The following is an 18,098-nucleotide window of genomic DNA, read 5'->3' as shown; positions in this document are numbered from 1 at the left end:
TTCATGCCCCTATTCTCTCTCTCTCTCTCTCTCTCTCTCTCCTCTCCTCTCCTCTCTCTGCTCTTCCCTCTCCCCTCTTCTCTCTGCTCTTCCCTCTCCCCTCTTCTCTCTTCTCTCTCCTCTCTCCTCTCTCTCTGTCTCTCCTCTCTTCCCAGTTGCCCTTCCCATGCCCTAAATAAACTCTATTCTACACTACACCCGTCGTGCGTCGTGTGTCTGGTACCTCGGGGAAGGGATGCCTCAGCATGGGCCCTCAGAGGCACCCCCTTCTACCTCACCATATTGTGTCTCTACCAAACATATCCCTGGCTTCCTGTGCATTTTATAAAACACAACCGCCCTTCTAGTCTCCAGTTTGCCCACCCTACCCTACCCTGGAAGCTCATCGGGTCCTGCCTGGTGCAGGACTAGCTGTTGTCTTGGCTCCCTTTTTAGGGCCAGTGTTAAGCTATTTTAATCATTCAGATGTTCATAGGTGAGAACCCTGAGCATAGACATAGCCTCTCTCCTCTTTGTCACCTTCTGATCCACATGTGACAAAGCAGCCACGCCTGAAGTGCCTCTAGGGACAGGGACCTGCAACTCTTAAAGCATGAGTTATTTTGACTTGTGGTTCATGTAACTTCAACCCATAGTCCTTGGCTCCATTCCTTATGATGATGGGAGGAGGCTCTTCACACCATGACATCCAGGAAGTAGATGGAGGCCATGCTGGTGTACCTGGATCTCACTGTCCCCTGTTACTCCCACAGCCCCAACCTCTGGGATGGTGCCAGTCCCATACTCCCTTAGTTAATTATTATTATTATTTTTAGAAATGTGTTCAGGTATGCCCCTAGGCCCACTTTATTAATTTTCCAGGCACTTCTCAGTCCATAACCAGATAGGGCTGGAGAGACTGCTCAGCTCAGTGGGTAAGTGCACTTTCTGTTCTCCTAGAGGACCTGAGTTTGGGTCTCAGTACCCATGTCAGGTGACTCACAACCACCTGTAAATGCAGCTCCACGGGAGCTAATCCCTTTCTGCCTCCTTGGGTATCCACAGACAGAGGAGATATTCACAAGAAGACATGTACATGAGCATGGGTTTAAAAATAAATCTTTAAGTGTGATCTACTGTCACACCCTCTTGTGAATCACTTTGCTTAGGGTGGTTTGGGGGAGTCTGAGGACGGTCTCTTCCTTCCTTCTGTCCATGTTATCCATCCTCTCAGCCTGTTCATCTGACATCAACGAGGAAAGAAGAATCTGCAAACGGGAAGGCAAGGGATGAGCTTGTCTAGATCAACGAGGCCCGTGTTAGGAAATATGTTGCCCTGTGGTGCAAGCTCATAGCAAACACATCTGATCACAAGTTCCATGTTGTAACACACAGCTTGACAGTTCTTGCTGAACTGGGAGCTCAGCATTTCAGTAGGAAGTAGCAGACAGCTCTGCTTCCTCGGCCTTCACCAGTAGTGTGCTTCTCTGGGGGTAAGCATGTAGCATGCTCAGTGAGAAGCGCGGCATGGCCATCCCAGCGTTTTCCTGTGATGTGGGATATGCTTCAGTCTGCCTGCAACTTCCCCACGCTCTCCCGAAATAGCTGTAAAATCCTCCAAAAGGCATTGCTATTTTCAGACTTGCTTCCACTTACAATAATTAGTTTCAATCATTACTCACAAGTTTAGTGCCTTAATTGGGAAAGAAGAGCTTATTTTATTTGCCCTAAAACTAACTCTCTCTCTCTCTCTCTCTCTCTCTCTCTTTCTCTCTCTCTCCCTTTCCCTCTCCCTCCCAACTACGCTCCCTCCTTCCCTCTATCTCTCCTCTCTCTCTCTCTCTCTCTCCCTCTCACATACACACACACCCTCACACACTCTCTCTTGCTCTCTCTCTCTCTCTCTCTCTCTCTCTCTCTCTCTCTCTCTCTCTCTCTCTCAGAGACAGTTCAAAGCATTACTAGGTCATTTCTCTGAGTGAGCAGAGAGGAGTCTTGAGTTACTATGTATAAGGAGCCACCCCACAGTGGGCCCTGACCTCTCTGTTCCCACTAGATCAGCTTGTTGCACTGAAGCTATGCAGCCTTTGAGATGGCAGGGCCCCTGATCAGACAGAGTCTTAGTTGATGATGGAGTGTTTGTGGGTAAGGGCCTGATGCCTTCCAGCCTGGTTAGGACTCTGCCATCTCAGACTGCTGTTGCTGTCTATGCTGCAGTTAATAGCTCTCTGATCTACTAACTCTTCGTGCTTTCCCCACTACACATCTTCTGTGTCTTTTCTTTGCTTCTGAAATGCTCTCCCCAATTTGTCTTTGTCTAGTCAGCTCCTCTTACTCTTGAGTTAGGAGCTGAAACATTGCCTCTGTAGAAGCCTCATCCATCCGAGGCAGTTTCCCCACAGCAGCAAATATGCACACAGGTTTCTCTAGTCCTGTCTTTGTAGCATGAGTCACCGGTCTGGTTTTGCTTTAGGCTGTTGTTTGCTAACTGCGTGTCTCCACCTCTGCTCCCCAGCCTTCATCCCTAGCCAACATAGGCTGGGCAAGCAATCATGTTCCTTCCTAATTATCGGAGGTCCAGGACTGCTGTGCATCCAATGTTTCTGTCTCACCCGGCCTTTGTGCACTGATGCTTTAACTGAGGCAGAGCTTTAAGAAATAATAACGGGAGTGAGAATACAGGCTTGCTGCCAAATGACCAACATGGCCCAGAAGCGCACATTCTGGAAGAGAACCGCAGTGATGGTGGTGGTGTGCTGCTTGGATCTGGTGGATTTGTTTAACGCACCTGAGCTGCTGAACGCATACATTTCCACAAAGTTCTAGTTGGGTGTTCAAATGACACTCTTAAAACAACCATACTATTTAGCTGTTTGGGGGGGGGGGGTTACACTCACCTGAGGATCCTGGCAAATTCGGGTTGGCATGAGGAGAAATTCTCCACAGAGGCCTTTTATTATAAGGAACACTAGAGAGATCGATAAAGGTGAGTATTGTCTGTAAAAGAAGTTTACTTGTGAGCAGTCTCCTCTTTTGTGTTCATCAGACATTTTCTAAAATGTCACAGCCTTTCTGATCACAGATTCTGGGAGGTGGGTATAGCTTTGGCCGTGTACTCCCCAGGCCTGAGTTGTCGTCTACCACAGGTACATGTTAAAACAAAACAAAAACTCTAGGTTTGTTTTCACAAACAAAAACAGTATAACTTTAAGTTCTTAAGATGCTTGAAGCGTGGATAAGTCACACTGAGCATGTGAGGGTGACGTGGGTGAGGGTCTTCTGACATGGTGTCAAATGATTACATAATGTCTCTAGTGAAAAATGAGTCCCAAGTGGCAGACATTATCTCCCGGCAATGAATCTTTCACTGTCAACGGGATGCAGTGTAGAATAGTGATTTAGAGAGCCCTTTAGATGGGTCTGGGGAAGCTTCTCTACATGTGGCATGTACAATCCTGTCAGGGGTACAGTCTACCATAATCCCACTAGGGAGGAGAGACAGGAAGATCATATGTTTGAAGCTAGCCTGCTGGGCTAAGTGCTGAGGTGCTGTCTCAGAAAAGGGTGAGGGGAAATGTGTGTGTGTGTGTGTGTGTGTGTGTGTGTGTGTGTGTTAGAGAGAGATACAGAGAGAGACAGAGACAGAGACAGAGAGACAGAGAGAACATGTGTGAATAGAGAGATGAAATCTATGGATGAGACTCATAGCAAACAGCCTAGACAGAATTTTCTAGAACTATTAGCATTGTACACTTTAAAATTGATCTTTACACAGTGGTATTGTACACTTATTTTTTCCCATCTCTGCCTTATAAATTACCTGGGTTTATATCAGCCATTAGCCTCGATTTAGTGAGAACAAAGCAAAACAAATGACCACAGGATCACCATCCAAGCCTTAGCTACCCCGTGAGATGGAGCCTTAGCACCTGAAGACCTTGAGAGAAGAAAGGAAGTTTTCTAACTGTTTCTGAAAGGTAGGGAACGTGGCTTTGGTGACACAGAGACAAGCTAGCAGTTTGAAACATATCAGCTATAAGGAGAGATCTTATTCACAGTTCTAATTTTACTTCAGTCACCACAAAATGTCTTGCTTTTGAAACTACTTGCCCTTTTTTTGGTGGGGGTGGGGTGGGGAGGAGAAGTCCTTCCTCAGTACGTGTAACTGTCTCAGGTCTTTTGGGAACATGAGAGTTTACCAGCCAACAGCCATTGAAGACAGGTTATGTGCAAACAGGTAATGATGAAATTGTTGTAGGGGTATTTGTTTCTTCCCTTCCTCTGTGAAGTACCCACACTTAGACAACTGAGGAGCTCCCAGCACTTCCTTTCAGTCCCTGTGAAAAGAGGAGCTGCGGAGTTGTTCTCACAGTGGCATGTGATAAAGAAGGGGCTGACAGCCCTGGCTTCTCTGGACAGATGAGGACAGGGTGGTACTTAGAGCAGGGTACTGGGAACCTTTAGCCAGGTGGCACACAGTGGTATGGCCCCCTGACAGGGAAGGTATGGGGTGCATGTGAGCTTGGTTACCAGTGACACAGCTGGTTCCAGGAGGGTGCCTTCTCTTCCGGCTTCAGTTCTAGAGAGCTAACAGGTTGTGGTCTGAGTGGCCATTGCCTGAAGGCAGGCGAAGAGTGCCCTCTGGGAGTAGCTGGCTGATGTTTTCTGGATGCTTTGGAGCAAGACAGTTGGCCAATCCTGCCTTTTCACCCTGATTCCCTTGTTGGCAGTGATTGGCCCAGCCCTGTCAGCCTGGTGAGGCAAGTGGGGATATCGTTGCCTAACCAGAGGGACTGCTTCTATGACATGCTAGAAAGAATGGGCCAGTGTAAGAAGTGCCTGCCATATTCCCTCCCTTCCTTGTGCCCCTTCCTGCTCCCATCTCTGTCTCTCTGTCTCTCTGTCTGTCTCTCTGTCTGTCTCTTTCTCTCTCTTTCTCTCTCTCTCTCTCTCTCTCTCTCTCTCTCTCTCTCTCTCTCTCTCTCTCTCTCTCTCTCTCTTAACCAGAAGCACACCTGTGTGTAGATGATTAGGTACTTGATTGTTCTTTTTATTGGATTTAGCCTACAAAGATCACAGCCTACTAAAAGTAAGCTTTTATTCTAAGCACTTTGGTAAGGGGAACTTGATGTGGAGTTTTGGAGACAGTGAAGAAAGCGGGTGTAGATCGTTTTGTGGGGAACTCAGCTACTAGAAAGTTGACCCTCATGTTCTAACAGTGCCTTTGCCTTCTTCCTAGGGCCATTTTCTGCTAGTGGAAAAGGCTGGTTGCTCACCTGGCCTCTGAGTAGCAGAGACTGAAATGGACTCCTCGGTTCTGTCCCCAGGCCCCAGGGTCTTGGGCACCGATCCTAGAGGCAGTGCTATGAAGGACTGCGTGTGCATTGCCGACAGGCCTCGGAGCCTGGCACCTGTGTTTGCATTTGAGCTGAAGTAACTGCACTTTGGCTGGCTGTGTAGGAACACAGTACTCATCCTTAAAGAATATAGGCCAGGGGGTCTTTTTCCTCCCATAAAGGTGTTGGGGAAAGGGTATGCGATACTATTTGCTGTGCTCTCTGATGGTGTTGGTTGCATCCTGCCTGAGAACCATGTCTTTTCCTAGCTATGTTCCAGGACTGGTAAGGCTACAAATCACGACCAAAGATGTAGCTCGCAGTAGAACTGAGAAAGGAAGGTTATATATATCTCACTCCTGCAATATGGCCTTTCTGAGTCTTGATATTTTAGAGAAACTTTACAATAGGCTTGTTGTATTTAGAGGGTCAAGCATGGTTACTATTTAGTTTATACTTAATGGGATTAGCGTTTGCTTAGTCTCATCATGCAGCAGGGCTGATGATTTCTAGGGACTCCAGTCATTCCTTCCTCCTGGTCACCACGGAGTTTCTAATGTCTGTAATGTCCTGTGCTTGAACATTTCGATAAGGATACGCCCTTACTTCCCACTGACATTTCTACAAGCACTGTCATTGTCTTTTGCCATTTTGTATCATATTCAGATGAGAGTTGAGTCCCTTGACCTTGCTTGACCTGAGATTGGGCTTCTTCTCTTTTTTTTTTTTTTTTTGGGTGGGGGGGCTTCTTCTCTTTTGGGTGGCGACGTATCTTTATAAGGAGAAAACACTCCACCTACTTCATGCACCAAAACGGATTGTCAGTGGCCACACTGAGAACACAGAGGAAATGGACCTCATCATATGGGAAACTAATTGTCAAAGGGAAGTCACGTCCAAAATGAGGGAAGCAAATCAAACGCCCTCCCAGGGAAGCAACTCATCTGGAAATCCGTCATCATGGAGTTGGCTTCTTCCAGGAAGCAGGATGAAGTGGCCATGTGGTGTTTGCTTTAAAATGCCTACCAGTACTCTAGGTCTGCTTCCAATTAACTCTGTGCCTGCCATTGAAAATATATAGTATAAATTGATTACAGAGCCAGGTTTTTCTTTACCTTGACTACAAAAGGAAGTTTTAAGCCTCCAGGAGAGTTGGAACCTTGCTTTCATTTTTACTTAGACGGTGGCCAATGACATTTAGGAATATTCATTTTAGAAAGTGGGAGAGGTCAAAGTAAATTGAAAAAGTGCAAAGGTCTGTGGACAAAGGCAGTTATTTCATGTTGTAGGGCCCCTTGGTCACTGCAGAGATAAGCAGTCAGCTGGTGCAGCAAGCACTGAGGTTATAGCCGCAGTAGTTTTTGTCTTGGCATTTCCCAATGCCGGTGCCCTGGGCACCTTGTAGATTGCCATTAAGATGTTTTATTTGGCCTCCTGTTGCCAAGACATCGGGCAGGGGTAGTAATCAAGTAATTTCCATCATTTCTTCCTCATTGGTTATATTAGTCAGCTCTCTGTGACTGTGACAAAATGCCTAAGATAACCACCTTTTAAAAAAGAAAAGTTTATTTTGGCTCATGGTCTTAGACATTTCATTCTGTGGTCTGTTGGTTATGCTGCCTTTGGGCCTGTGGCAGGGCAGAACCCAGTGGTGTAAAGAATATGGTAAAGGAAGCTATTCTTCTCCTGAAAGCCAGGAAGCAACAACAAGGAGAAAGCTTGGTCATGGTTCCAGTACCCTCTTCAGAAACACAACCCCAAGAACCCGATATCCTCCTGGTAGGCTCCAGAGTTTGAAGACTCTACCACCTCCCCATAGTCCCTCCTTCAAGGGGATGGAGGCTTTCATACAAAGGCTTTTGGGGACACTATAGCTATATAATAGCACTGATCATCCTTCTGGTCACTGGCTGTGGGGAAATTTTTTTTTTTTTTTAAAGATTTTTCCCTGTTGGACTGAATGTAGAGAAGCAAGTTGTGCCTGTGGTTGTCCTCGCAACTCATGCTTTGAGAATGTAGAGGGTGGAACACCACTGACATACTCACAACCGAACACCATTGCTTGCCTGCCGTGTACCTTGATGTTATATTGTGATCTCATGGGTCAGTGGCAGAGAGCCACAAGTCGTATGATTTCAAGGTGTGGGGTTGAAATGCTAACGTGGTTCTTGTTTCGAGTGATGAAAGCTGTCTTCACAGACAGTGAGTGATGGATGTAGAACAGCTGAGCTCCACAGCAGTTGTCCAGCTTGTCTGAGCTTCTCAAACTGGAGAATTGCCCAGGGAAATTTGTTACAGCTTTCAGTCTTGGGCCTAACCTCAGAGACTCACTCAATTAGGGTTTATTAGTTAACTGTATTAAGAATAAGAGAGGCAGGTGAGATGGCCCAGTGGTTAAAGGCACTTGTGGAAACCTGTAGATAGCTAGGTGAAGATAAAGAAGATTCAACTCCATGAGGTTGTCTTCCAACTTCTATCCAATGTTCAAGTCACACACCATGACCCCATAATAATACCAAATAGTTAACTTACAACAGAGCAGGGACCAGATTAATTCCGATTTAGGTTGATGATCAGTTAGTTGTAGGAGTTTGAGAAATGTGAGGGGGGGTGATATATTGGTATTAGAGTTGAACAAATCATAATTACAGGAGCACATTTTTTGAATAACATACACTTTTCATCTGCCATTTCTGACATTTTGGTTTTTCCTGTTTTATACTCACGAGTCTATTATTTCTTCTCTTTGGTTGGGTGGGTGAAACAGATTATCGAAGAATCAGCTGACTTCAAACAATTTAAGGCAGAGTCCAGGTTGAGAGTGCTTACAAGATGCTTCTCAGTCCCATTAGTGTACATTCATTATCCATGACCCTGGGTTATGTAATGACACCTTAATATGAATATGAACTCATTCTTGTTCTATACCCCCACCCTGCCCTTCCTGTTACCCCCTTATTCCCCTAGAGAGTTTTGGTTCTACTTTAATTATATGTCCACATGATTTTACAAGTCTGTATCAAATTTAAGATCCACAGATAAGAGAAAACATGTGACATGAGTCTTCCTGAGACTGAATTCACTTAATGTGATTGTCTCCAGTTGTGGCCAGTTTCCTGAAAGTTATAGAACTTTGCACTTTGTAGCTGAAAGGGACTCCATTCTACATATTCGACATGCTTCCTGAAGATGTTTTTGTTTTGTTTCCCATTGGCCTTGCTGGGATCGAAGGACTCTGAAGAGAGGGCTGGCTTCAGCTCCTCTGACCTTGCTACCCTCTGACCCACCTGTCAGGCAAGGGATACAGCAGACAGGACATATTTTCAGGCCCTCCCAGTAGCATTTGCCAGCTGTGTAGTCGTGACCTTAAACCTGAGCCTAGGCTTCACCTGTCTGTGGGGGCACTTTACTTATGAACAACTGTAAGCTGTGTGGAGATACCAGGGATGTTCTGTACAGAAGCATTTACCATAGTGCAGCTGATGGGAAGGCAGACATGCTGAATTCTTACAGCTTCCCCAGCTCCCAACTCATCCTGGGAAACTGTGGACTTTGAGGCAGCGTGTCTCAGGAGCCTGCAGATGTTCTTGTGGCCGGTCTGTGGATCTCACTTTGATCAGCAAGGACCTAAGAGGTGTCCTACTGTGTAGGTTAGCTGTGGACTTCGAACGAAGACTCCTCTCCGGTTACAAATATAGTTCTTTTTTTCAGTCCTAGAAACATAATGGGATGATGGAGTAATGTGTTATATGGGCTGAGAGAGGATGGCATGGGCCAGGTTTCAGATGTTCTAAGTTAAGGTGGCTCATCAGGGTCAATGAAGATGCCTCCTTTAGGGCTTCTAGAGTGTACCAAAACAGGGACTAACAAAAATGTATCTTTCATTCCTATGAAATCAGCTTTTAGGTTCATTTCGAGAGGATGTCAAATTTGCATTGTTAGGCTCACCCAGTGTTTAATGAAGTTGGTACTAGGCAGCACCCAAGAATTTGTACTTATAGCACTCCGTCTCACTTTGACTAGCTCAAGCATGGTCTCAGAGATCATCTCTGAGAGTGGTGAGCATAGAAAACAGTGCCATTGGCTGGAGCACCCGAGCTGGATGCATTTGGGGTACATTCAGAGATCCACCTGTCCTCAGCTATCTGAAAACCCTCCTGGGGGTTGGGATTCTGCTTGCCAGGACACCTCTGCCTATAGACAGTGTCCTTCAGATGCCAGAGTTCTGTAAGCTTCCATGGTAGTTGTGACCTGGTGGGGACTTGTGATAATTAACCATCCACGGTGCACTGTGGAGATTCTGATGACACCTCAGTCCTGCTTTCAGGACAGTGAGGCCTCTGGTGGCAGTGAAGACATGGGTCTTAATGACCTTGCCGCTGTAGCGATTGCTTGGAGGTGTTTTCCCTCACTAATCTCTGTTGTCCTTAGATCTCAGCCACATTTTTAAGAGTGTTTTATTTCCAGCTGTATTAGTTACTCTTTTTATTGATGTAACATTCCCTGGTAGAAGCAACTTAAAAAAGGAAGGATTGTATTTGGCTTGTGGGTTGCGGGGCTTAAAACTCAGTGTCCTTCTGCCTCTTAATGCCGACATTACGGTACAAGCCATCATACAGTGCCTTGACTGAGATTTTAGTTTCACAGATGAGTTCCTCTTTAATGTCATTATGGAAAGTTACCCAGCCTGGTGAAAGCATCTATTCTATTGTCCCAGAGGAGTACCTTCCTACCCTCCCCAGCCCAGGCCTCTGTGCTCTTTGTACACATCACTCTGAGAAGGCATGGCAGCAGCTGGTCACATGCCAATGCTCTGCTCGCTGCTTCCCCTTTAATTCAGTCTAGGACCCCAGGCAATAGACTGATGTCACTTGCATTTAGGGTGGGTCTTCCAATGTCCTTTAACCTAGTCCTGAAGCTCTTAAAATTGTGCCTAAGAGTTTCTCTTTCAGGTGTTCCATCTTGTCAAGTTTATAATTATATCCCTCCAACTGATGGCTGTCAGCCAAGAAGACACACACACACACACACACACACACACACACACACACACACACGCCTCTCCTCCCTACTAGCCAAGAGTAATGCTATCATCCACTGCTGTGCTCCAGGCAGTGTTAATCGGAAAACCAGTGAAAGTTGCTGGTGACTGAACTCTTGGGTAGACACTCCCTAAATACCCAGCAGCACAGAATACATCTGTGTGCCAAGTATCTGGTTAAAATTGAGGCATCGAACTTCCAGGAGGAATCCTGTTTGACTGCCGTGGGTTTGCAGATTAGTGTCCTCTGACATTTCCTAGGGTTTACAGAGGCCCAGACAGAGTCCACTGTCAGGGAATACAGACATGTTGATGACTGTAAATCAACCCTTATCTAAAGTCAACTTCCTGGGTTTCCCCGCCACCACCTGGTTCATTTTTTCTGTAGCACTGACAAGTGTGTGGCTGATTCTTTGCTAGTGCCTCAGCTTCTCTGTTATGCAGCCTTGGCTGCAGAGTAAACCCGTGTCTCAAAATACAAAGTCATCAGCAATAACAGAAAACCCTAGGAGATCATTCAGAACCAGAGCTACAGATTTTGGTGCCTGTGGGGTTAGATAGGCTTGATGAAAAATAGCTCAGCAGAGAAGTATATAGTGCTCAAATGAAAGAAGCCAGGAAGTGGGTTCGAAACATGGCTTCTTGCTGTGCAAACATGAGGCCCTGATTTCAGATCAGCATCCCCACAAAAAAGCTGGTCATGGCCTTGTGAACACCTGTAACCCCAGCACTGTGGAGGACAGACACAGGATTGTTGGTTTGCTTGTTGCCAGCCTAGCTCCAGGCTCACTAAGGGAACTTGTCTCAAAGGAATAAGATTAGATATCCTCCTTTGGACTCCCAATGCATATGATATGCTTGGCTGTGTTCACTCTCCCACACAATGCATAGAACACACACACACACACACACACACACACACACACACACACACACACACGGGGCGGGGGGGGGGGGGGAAACCAGACAAAAGCACCTTTTGCATGAGGAGCAGGTGAACAGAGAGAAATGAGTGCTGTGCTACAGGGTTTGTTCAGGGACAAGAGGCTGTCATTAGGGAGGGGCAGTACCAAAATGGTGGAGCATCTTGAAAACTGGGTGCAAATCTGAGAAATAATACTGGGGATCCCTTTAAAGAATCACCCCCGGAAGGGTGTTCGGGGAACTGCCCTTTGTACTATGCTGCCAGTAATTTTTCCATTCTGTGTAGTTTTATTTTGGCTCAGTGACAGCCATGTTGTCCCCCGACACAGAATGCGCGTTCTTTTTGTACATGTCTATAGTGCTTAGGTTGCTGTGGTAGAAGGATTGGAAAAGAGATAAAAATTAGCCAAGCATATCATATATATGAACACGGGCTGTGGCAGTCAACGGGGGACACAGAAGCAGTTTGCTGGCTCGGAATTTAGCTGGGGTCATTTTTGGCCGCTCTAAGCAAAGCACTGATCCTTATCCAGATGCTCCTGAGATACTGAATCTACCATTGTCACGGAATGGATAGGGACCTAGAAGCTCTTTCTGAACTATGGAGACTAGAATGGTGGAGAGCACCCCTATTTTCCTGAACAGAAGGGGTCTTCAGGTGCTGATGGCTTGCCAACTGATAAATATTTGCTTTCTAACTTGTGGCTTTAGTTGCATGGTTCTTTGCAAACACCGTTTTCTGTTTGTTAAATTTTGTTGTCCATATTTTGTAGTAGCCTAATTAAGCATTGTCGTCCCTGGTCTATGGATGAAAGTCAGCAGATTTTTAAGAGTCATCTGTGTGTGTCTCGTTTCTGAGGATGCTATGCATGGACACACACACACACACACACACTGACCTGTGTTCTGTCTTTGCAGTTCTGTACAGAGCTGAACCAGCCAATCTTGCCCAACATCCGCAAGTGGAAGGGGTCTCGAGGATGCTGGAGGTCTATTGTTGCTGAGAAGCCTTCGAATCAGCTCCAGAAGGTATTCCTCTCTGCGCAACCACCTGCCTAATTTTTGTACTTAAACATAATTTTCCCCCCAAACCATGGGTAATTTAATTTTTCCTTGTCACTATCCATGGTTCATTTTTGCATTATCTGCCATAACTTAGTCATTTCTAATGTACTATGCCTCTTTTTGTATTTTGATGCTTCTAAAAATTCCCCATATACATTTTGGGTACCAGGAACTTCTCTCTCTCTTCCCCCTCTCTTTCTCTCCCTCCTTCTCTTCCTCCCTCCCCCCTCTCTCTTTTCCTTACCCACTTTACCTCCCTCTCACTGCCCCCTCCCAGTCACCCTATCCCACAATCCTTCCTCCTAGCCCTTCTCCTCTGAGGGCCCCCCCCTAAGGTATCTTGTCTCTATGAGGCTAGGCTCATCCTCTACCACTGAAGTCAGACAGGCAGCCCAGCTAAAAGAACATATCCCATATACAGGCAACAGCTTTTGGGATACTCCCCTCCCCAGCTCCAGTTATTCGGGACCCACATGAAGACCAAGCTGCACATCTGCTACCTATGTGCAGGGAGGCCCAGGTTCAGCCTATGTATGTTCTTTGGTTGGTGGTTCAGTCTCTGAGAGTTCCAAGGGTCCAGGTTAGTTGACTCTCTTGGCTTCCTATGAAGTTTCTATCCCATCCCAAGCCCCAAATCCTTCCTCCTATTCTTCCATAAGAGTCCCCAAGCTGGGCAAGGAGACTCTTACACAACATAAAACTCATGTTTATGCCTTCCCTACTTCCCTCTTAAACACACCTGTCTAAGTGAGGTGTGCCTGTCAAATTACTGGCTGGGTTGTGAGCTAAGGTTTTGTATGTGACAGTGGCTGCCCAGAGGTGGTTAAGGTTAAAGGTTACTTCCTCTCCCATTGCAACATAGAGGAGCAGGGTCAAGTGCTGCTAACATGTTTGATGACCTGTTGATCTGTCCCTGGTGTCAAGCACTTAAGAATACCCTGGTGACCAGCAGTGGCTCAGCCGGAGTAGACAGACTGATGCATTTCTTTTTCCATAAGGCCCCAGAGGCAGTGGCCGAAGCTAGCAGAACGGAAGCAACTTCTATGATTCCTAGAGCCATATTGGGGGGGGGCTTGAATTTTGCCCACCACACCCCAAATTTTCTGCACCTCCACATCAGGGCCTCTGACCTAGGCTTTAGACTACAGTTTGCAGCCTTATCCATATGCAGAGAGTCCAGTTTCAAATTATTAGAACCCCTAAGCATGACTTCCATTCATCTGGCAAATACTGACTGAGAGGTGACCAGGGGCTAGGCACCATTTGTGGAAGTGGTAACTTACCCTCAGAGTCTTTGAACTCACATATTGACACTTATGCTGTGGCATGTTAGTGGACTTACTCAGTGTCTCTGAACAGCAGTGGCCTCATCTGTCAAGTGAAGATGGAAGCTGTTGCCTCCTGTCATGTGGTCATTCAAAAGCAATTCTGAGCCTGGTGTGTGCTTCTCCTGCCTCCTCCCATAAAGGGAAGAGCTAGGCACCTTGGTCATGAGTAAAACTCTGCAGTAGACATTGGTGTGGGGTGACTGTGGCTTGGAGGCATGTTCTTCATTATAGAAGCACCCCATGTGAGTGACCCTGACTCTTCTGCTTTTCCTAATGCTGTGCACCTCTTGGAATTAGGAACCTGGCACCAAGACCCTGTTTCCATTTGCTCCGCAGGGCCCCTGCTACTCTGGATTCCTATGGGACACAGCAGCCAATGTGGAGCTGAGAGACATCCCCGGGCGGGAGAATTCCCCCAGCAACGGTCATGCCAAGGCTGTGGGCCCCAGCCCATTCCTCGCCAGGTTCAAGGTACCTGCTTCCTGTCACCTTAGAAATCCAGTTCCTTCCAAAGGGGAAGTCTTTGTGACACTATCCCAGAGAAGCCACACCTTTCTCGCTTGATTATATTCTCTTAGAGAAGGATTAGTGCCTATTCTGAAAGCTCTCTGGTAGTTGACCTTGTACAGGGCAGGAGTGAAGGGATTTTTGAGGGCATCTTAGACCCAGAAAAATCTAATGCATGGCAAGAAGGAAGACAGTAAGTCTGGGAGGAGTGAAGTGCCCCTTGTTGCCTCAGCAACAAGGACTGTGGCAAAAGGATTGCTTGAGGCCTAGAGTCCAAGAACATCCTAGGAAACCTAATAAAAACCCTTCTCAAAAAAAGGTAGTTAGCTAGTAGATATATAGACAGACAGTTGATAGGTAGATGATAGATAGTTGATAGATACATGATAGATAGATGATATGTTTGTATGTATGGATAGATAGATAGATAGATAGATAGATAGATAGATAGATACGTAGGTAGGTAGGTAGATAGATACATACATACATATATACATACATACATGTATACATACATAGTCAGATAAACAGCAGATAGATAGCCAGATAGATAGAGGGTGAAAGAAAAGAAAATGGGAAACTAGCTCATAGAGCTGTTCCCATGCATGTTATACAGCAGAATTACCTTCCTTAAAATCAGGCATTCCCAAGCCTCACCCATTTGGGATCGGGCCCAGGCTGTTTTCAAGGGTGTTCACTGGGCCCCATGTGTCTGGTACTCGCTAATGGGGTCAGAATTGAGAGGAGCTTCTCCTCTTCAACTGCCCCTCGGGCCTCATTGTTTAGATGTCAAAAAAAAAAAAATGGGCCCACTGAGGTCTTGTTGGGTTGGAGGTGGGATCCAGATGGAGCTCTGGGCAGAGGGGCCCCTGCCACCGGCCTCTTGTTATATATCCTTGTCCGTGAAGAAGCTGCCTGAGAGTAGCTGGGTGGTGTGGATCTGAGGCTTGTCTTTCTGCAGTGGCCTGCATACCTCTTGACAGCGTCCCTGAACGCCAAAGTGCCTTGATGATGGATGACATGAGAGGAAGCCAGAAAGTCACCACAGAGACAACAAACCTCATCACTACTTACTTAACTGTGAATTCTGAGTCGGGCAGCTTGATCCCTTTCGAGGGCCCAGCAAGCTGTTCCCTATGGGCATCAAGACCCTTTCTTTCTGTGTGCTCCCCAGTACTTTGGGGCCTTAAACTTACCCCCTAAGCCCAGCATCATTTAACCCCAGCAGGAGGTGGGGCTTGGGGACAGCCTGTGTCTCTGTCATGGGATGTATAAGCCCGTGTCCCATCACTCAAATTTGTAGTAGTAGGTCATACAGATGTGTCACCGAGTGGCTCCTTCAGTCCCTCTTCCTGCCATATTGATGAGGTTCTGTGTATTTCTGGCACTTGTGGTTCTGATCCATGTGTTGGCCAGGATTATCCTTAAACCTAACAATACATCGAACTTTTAAGTGATTTGTCCTGGCTCTGGCTAGCTGGAACAGGAAGCCACAACCAGCTCATGTAGCTGAAAAGCAGGCTGCTAGTTTTGCTGGTGCTATTATTATTTTTTTGAGAAATGCCTACCACCTTACAAAAGCAACTTGTAAAGCACTGTCTTTAGCTAACAACAACAACAACAAAAAGGCAAACTCTATTTAATTGGCTAATAAAGAAAATGCTAGCCATGGCATTGGGAGTGACGGCTTCAAATCATTGGAAGCAATCACACCGGGCCCAGCCACTGACCTCTTGTTCTTCAATCCATGTTCAGTGCGGTCATTGGTCTAGGACACAGACACCTTATCCTCACAGGCGGCATGTCCCAGTCCAAGGTGGTTTCTCTGGCTGTGACAACAGCATCTATAGAGCTGTCAGTCGTGATGATGATGGTGAACTGGGTCCACACCTACATGATAAGGCTGGTACTCTCCACATCTTGGGACCTGTACACTCATCCTTTCTCAGAAGTGTTTAGTGTTTGTTGCCATGGCAATAGGGAGACTTGCTAAACATAGAGCAGCTAAGCAGTGTTATGATACCCAGAAGATAAAACATCCTTACATGTGTATACCACCAGGAGACCATGAGAGCCACCCTGGGGCCCAGACTCCAGGTGGATCGTCTGCCTTTGGCTGGTTGGTGAGCTTTGGTTCTTACAGAGACATCAGGATAAAGGGGATGTTAGTACACAGTGGTTCCAAAAGAACAAAGAACGAGTGGGTGGGGAACTTCAAGCTAGCTTTGCAGAGAATGGCCTTGGGTCTGTAAATCTAGATACTAGAGACACTTCCTTCTTGCATACCGTTGTGCAAAAATGTTTACCAAGAATCCTCCCACTTCCAGATATGTGAAGTTTTTCAGGTCTGAGGGAATGGAGGTAGGAGGCTGGGCTTTAGAGTTATGGACTTTAGAGTCCATAAATCTAAAATAAAACACCTTGTGTTGCCTCTTATGTGTATGAACTAGCTTTCCTTCTATTTATCATTGCTAACAGGGTGTAGAAAACCATTTATTAATCCATTTATTTCCTGCTACCCAGGTGGGAAGTAATGACTTGACCCTGGTTAACCTCCAGCTGACAGCCCTGGCCCTCCCGGGAGCTGAGAATTCAAGCAAGAACCACAGTGATGGCCACCGATTATTGAACTTTGCACTAACCCTCCAGGAAACCCTGAAAGGTAGGGATCTCTGTCTCTGTGGGTGGGCCACACTTCTTCAGGGCAGGCAATGGTGACTTTTTTCCAATCATCTCTGTGACCTCTGACCTCTTAGCCCAGCCCATCAGCAGAAGTCATGGATCCAGGGGCACTCGTATTCCTTATTCTTGTGGGTACTGGCTGACCTCTCTGTAAGCTCTTCCTTTGTGTCTGAGGGCCTCTCCGGTGGGTGTCAAGGTAGCAGTGATGCAGTCTGTCAGCCTCCTGGATGGAGAGGGCTAGAGGAGGAAATATAAGTGAGGATATTCCTCTGCTGTGATGACACTTCCTGGGCTGACTCCTCTGGTGGGGCCACCTGCAGATCTGCATGTGTTCTTATGCAGGAGGGACAGGAGGTGACAAGGCGAAGAACTGCATCTGGAAACTTCAAAATCCTTCCTGTATTCTTGAGTCTTGACTGCTCTTCTAACTTCCCAGACTTCTTGTCACCAACTTGTCCCATCACAGTGGGAGTTTCAGTAAATAATTGGCTGTGGAAATGTTTCTGTCCAGTTATAACTTCACATTTTCAAAACCTTTTTATGGTAATAAGATAGGCATCACGTTTGCCATTCGGATGATTGGTAAAGTTTAGTGGCATTCAGTACATCCGTACTGCTGCACATTGGCCACCACCATCTCTCTCCAGAACACTGCCATCTTCTTTCTGGAACTTTGTACCCCCTGAATCCTGGTCCTCCGTCCCTTCTAGTGCCCCACAGTCACCATACTGTCCTTTCTGTTTATGAATTTGATGGCGTGCTTCAAATGAGAAGAAGCACATGGTGTTTCCCTCTGTGTCTGACTTTCTTCACTTAGCCTAGTATTTTCCAGATGAGTGCAGTCATATAATGTGCCAGACGTTCCATCCTTTTGGAGCTGAATAATACTCTATTGTTTGTATTGCTTCATTTTATTGTCTATCCACCCATATGTTGGTAGGCTCTTAGATTGCTTCAACCTTTGCGTACTATGAATATACAGGCTTCTGTTTCAAGTCAGGACCTGCTCTGACCAACATTCTACTTAAACGATGGATCTTCAGGCTGAAAAACACGTGAGCAAGTTCAAACTGAGCTACCCCATCCAATAGTAGCTATGTGGGAAACTTCACCCACAACTCACCTCGCACCTAGTAAAAGGATGACTTGAGACCCTATCTTATCCGTGGACACTTCTATTCATCTCTGTCTCATAGATGAAGGAAACAAAGATGCTTCTTCGTACTTTTCCTGATA

At 46.3% G+C, this 18,098-nt stretch overlaps 1 protein-coding gene and 1 non-coding gene across 2 annotated transcripts in view; one reads left to right on the top strand and one right to left on the bottom strand.

Annotated features, from left to right (window-relative positions):
* The window catches only part of Eepd1 (endonuclease/exonuclease/phosphatase family domain containing 1), a 110,642-nt gene that overhangs the window by 85,877 nt on the left and 6,667 nt on the right, over positions 1–18,098 (top strand). The window contains exons 4-6 of the mRNA XM_052188790.1: positions 12,199–12,309; positions 14,010–14,144; positions 16,704–16,842. Coding sequence (XP_052044750.1) covers positions 12,199–12,309; positions 14,010–14,144; positions 16,704–16,842 — 385 coding nt within the window. The remainder of the gene's footprint in view (positions 1–12,198; positions 12,310–14,009; positions 14,145–16,703; positions 16,843–18,098) is intronic.
* LOC127690370 (small nucleolar RNA SNORA17) lies at positions 440–573 on the bottom strand. Its single transcript, XR_007979088.1, has one exon. It is a non-coding gene; the product is annotated as a small nucleolar RNA SNORA17 (small nucleolar RNA).

The sequence above is a fragment of the Apodemus sylvaticus genome, chromosome 7, assembly GCF_947179515.1.
Source record: "Apodemus sylvaticus chromosome 7, mApoSyl1.1, whole genome shotgun sequence".
In the NCBI taxonomy this organism is placed as follows: Eukaryota; Metazoa; Chordata; class Mammalia; order Rodentia; family Muridae; genus Apodemus; species Apodemus sylvaticus.
The sequence above is the reverse complement of the archived record's forward strand: the minus strand, read 5'-3'. Positions and strand labels throughout refer to the sequence as shown.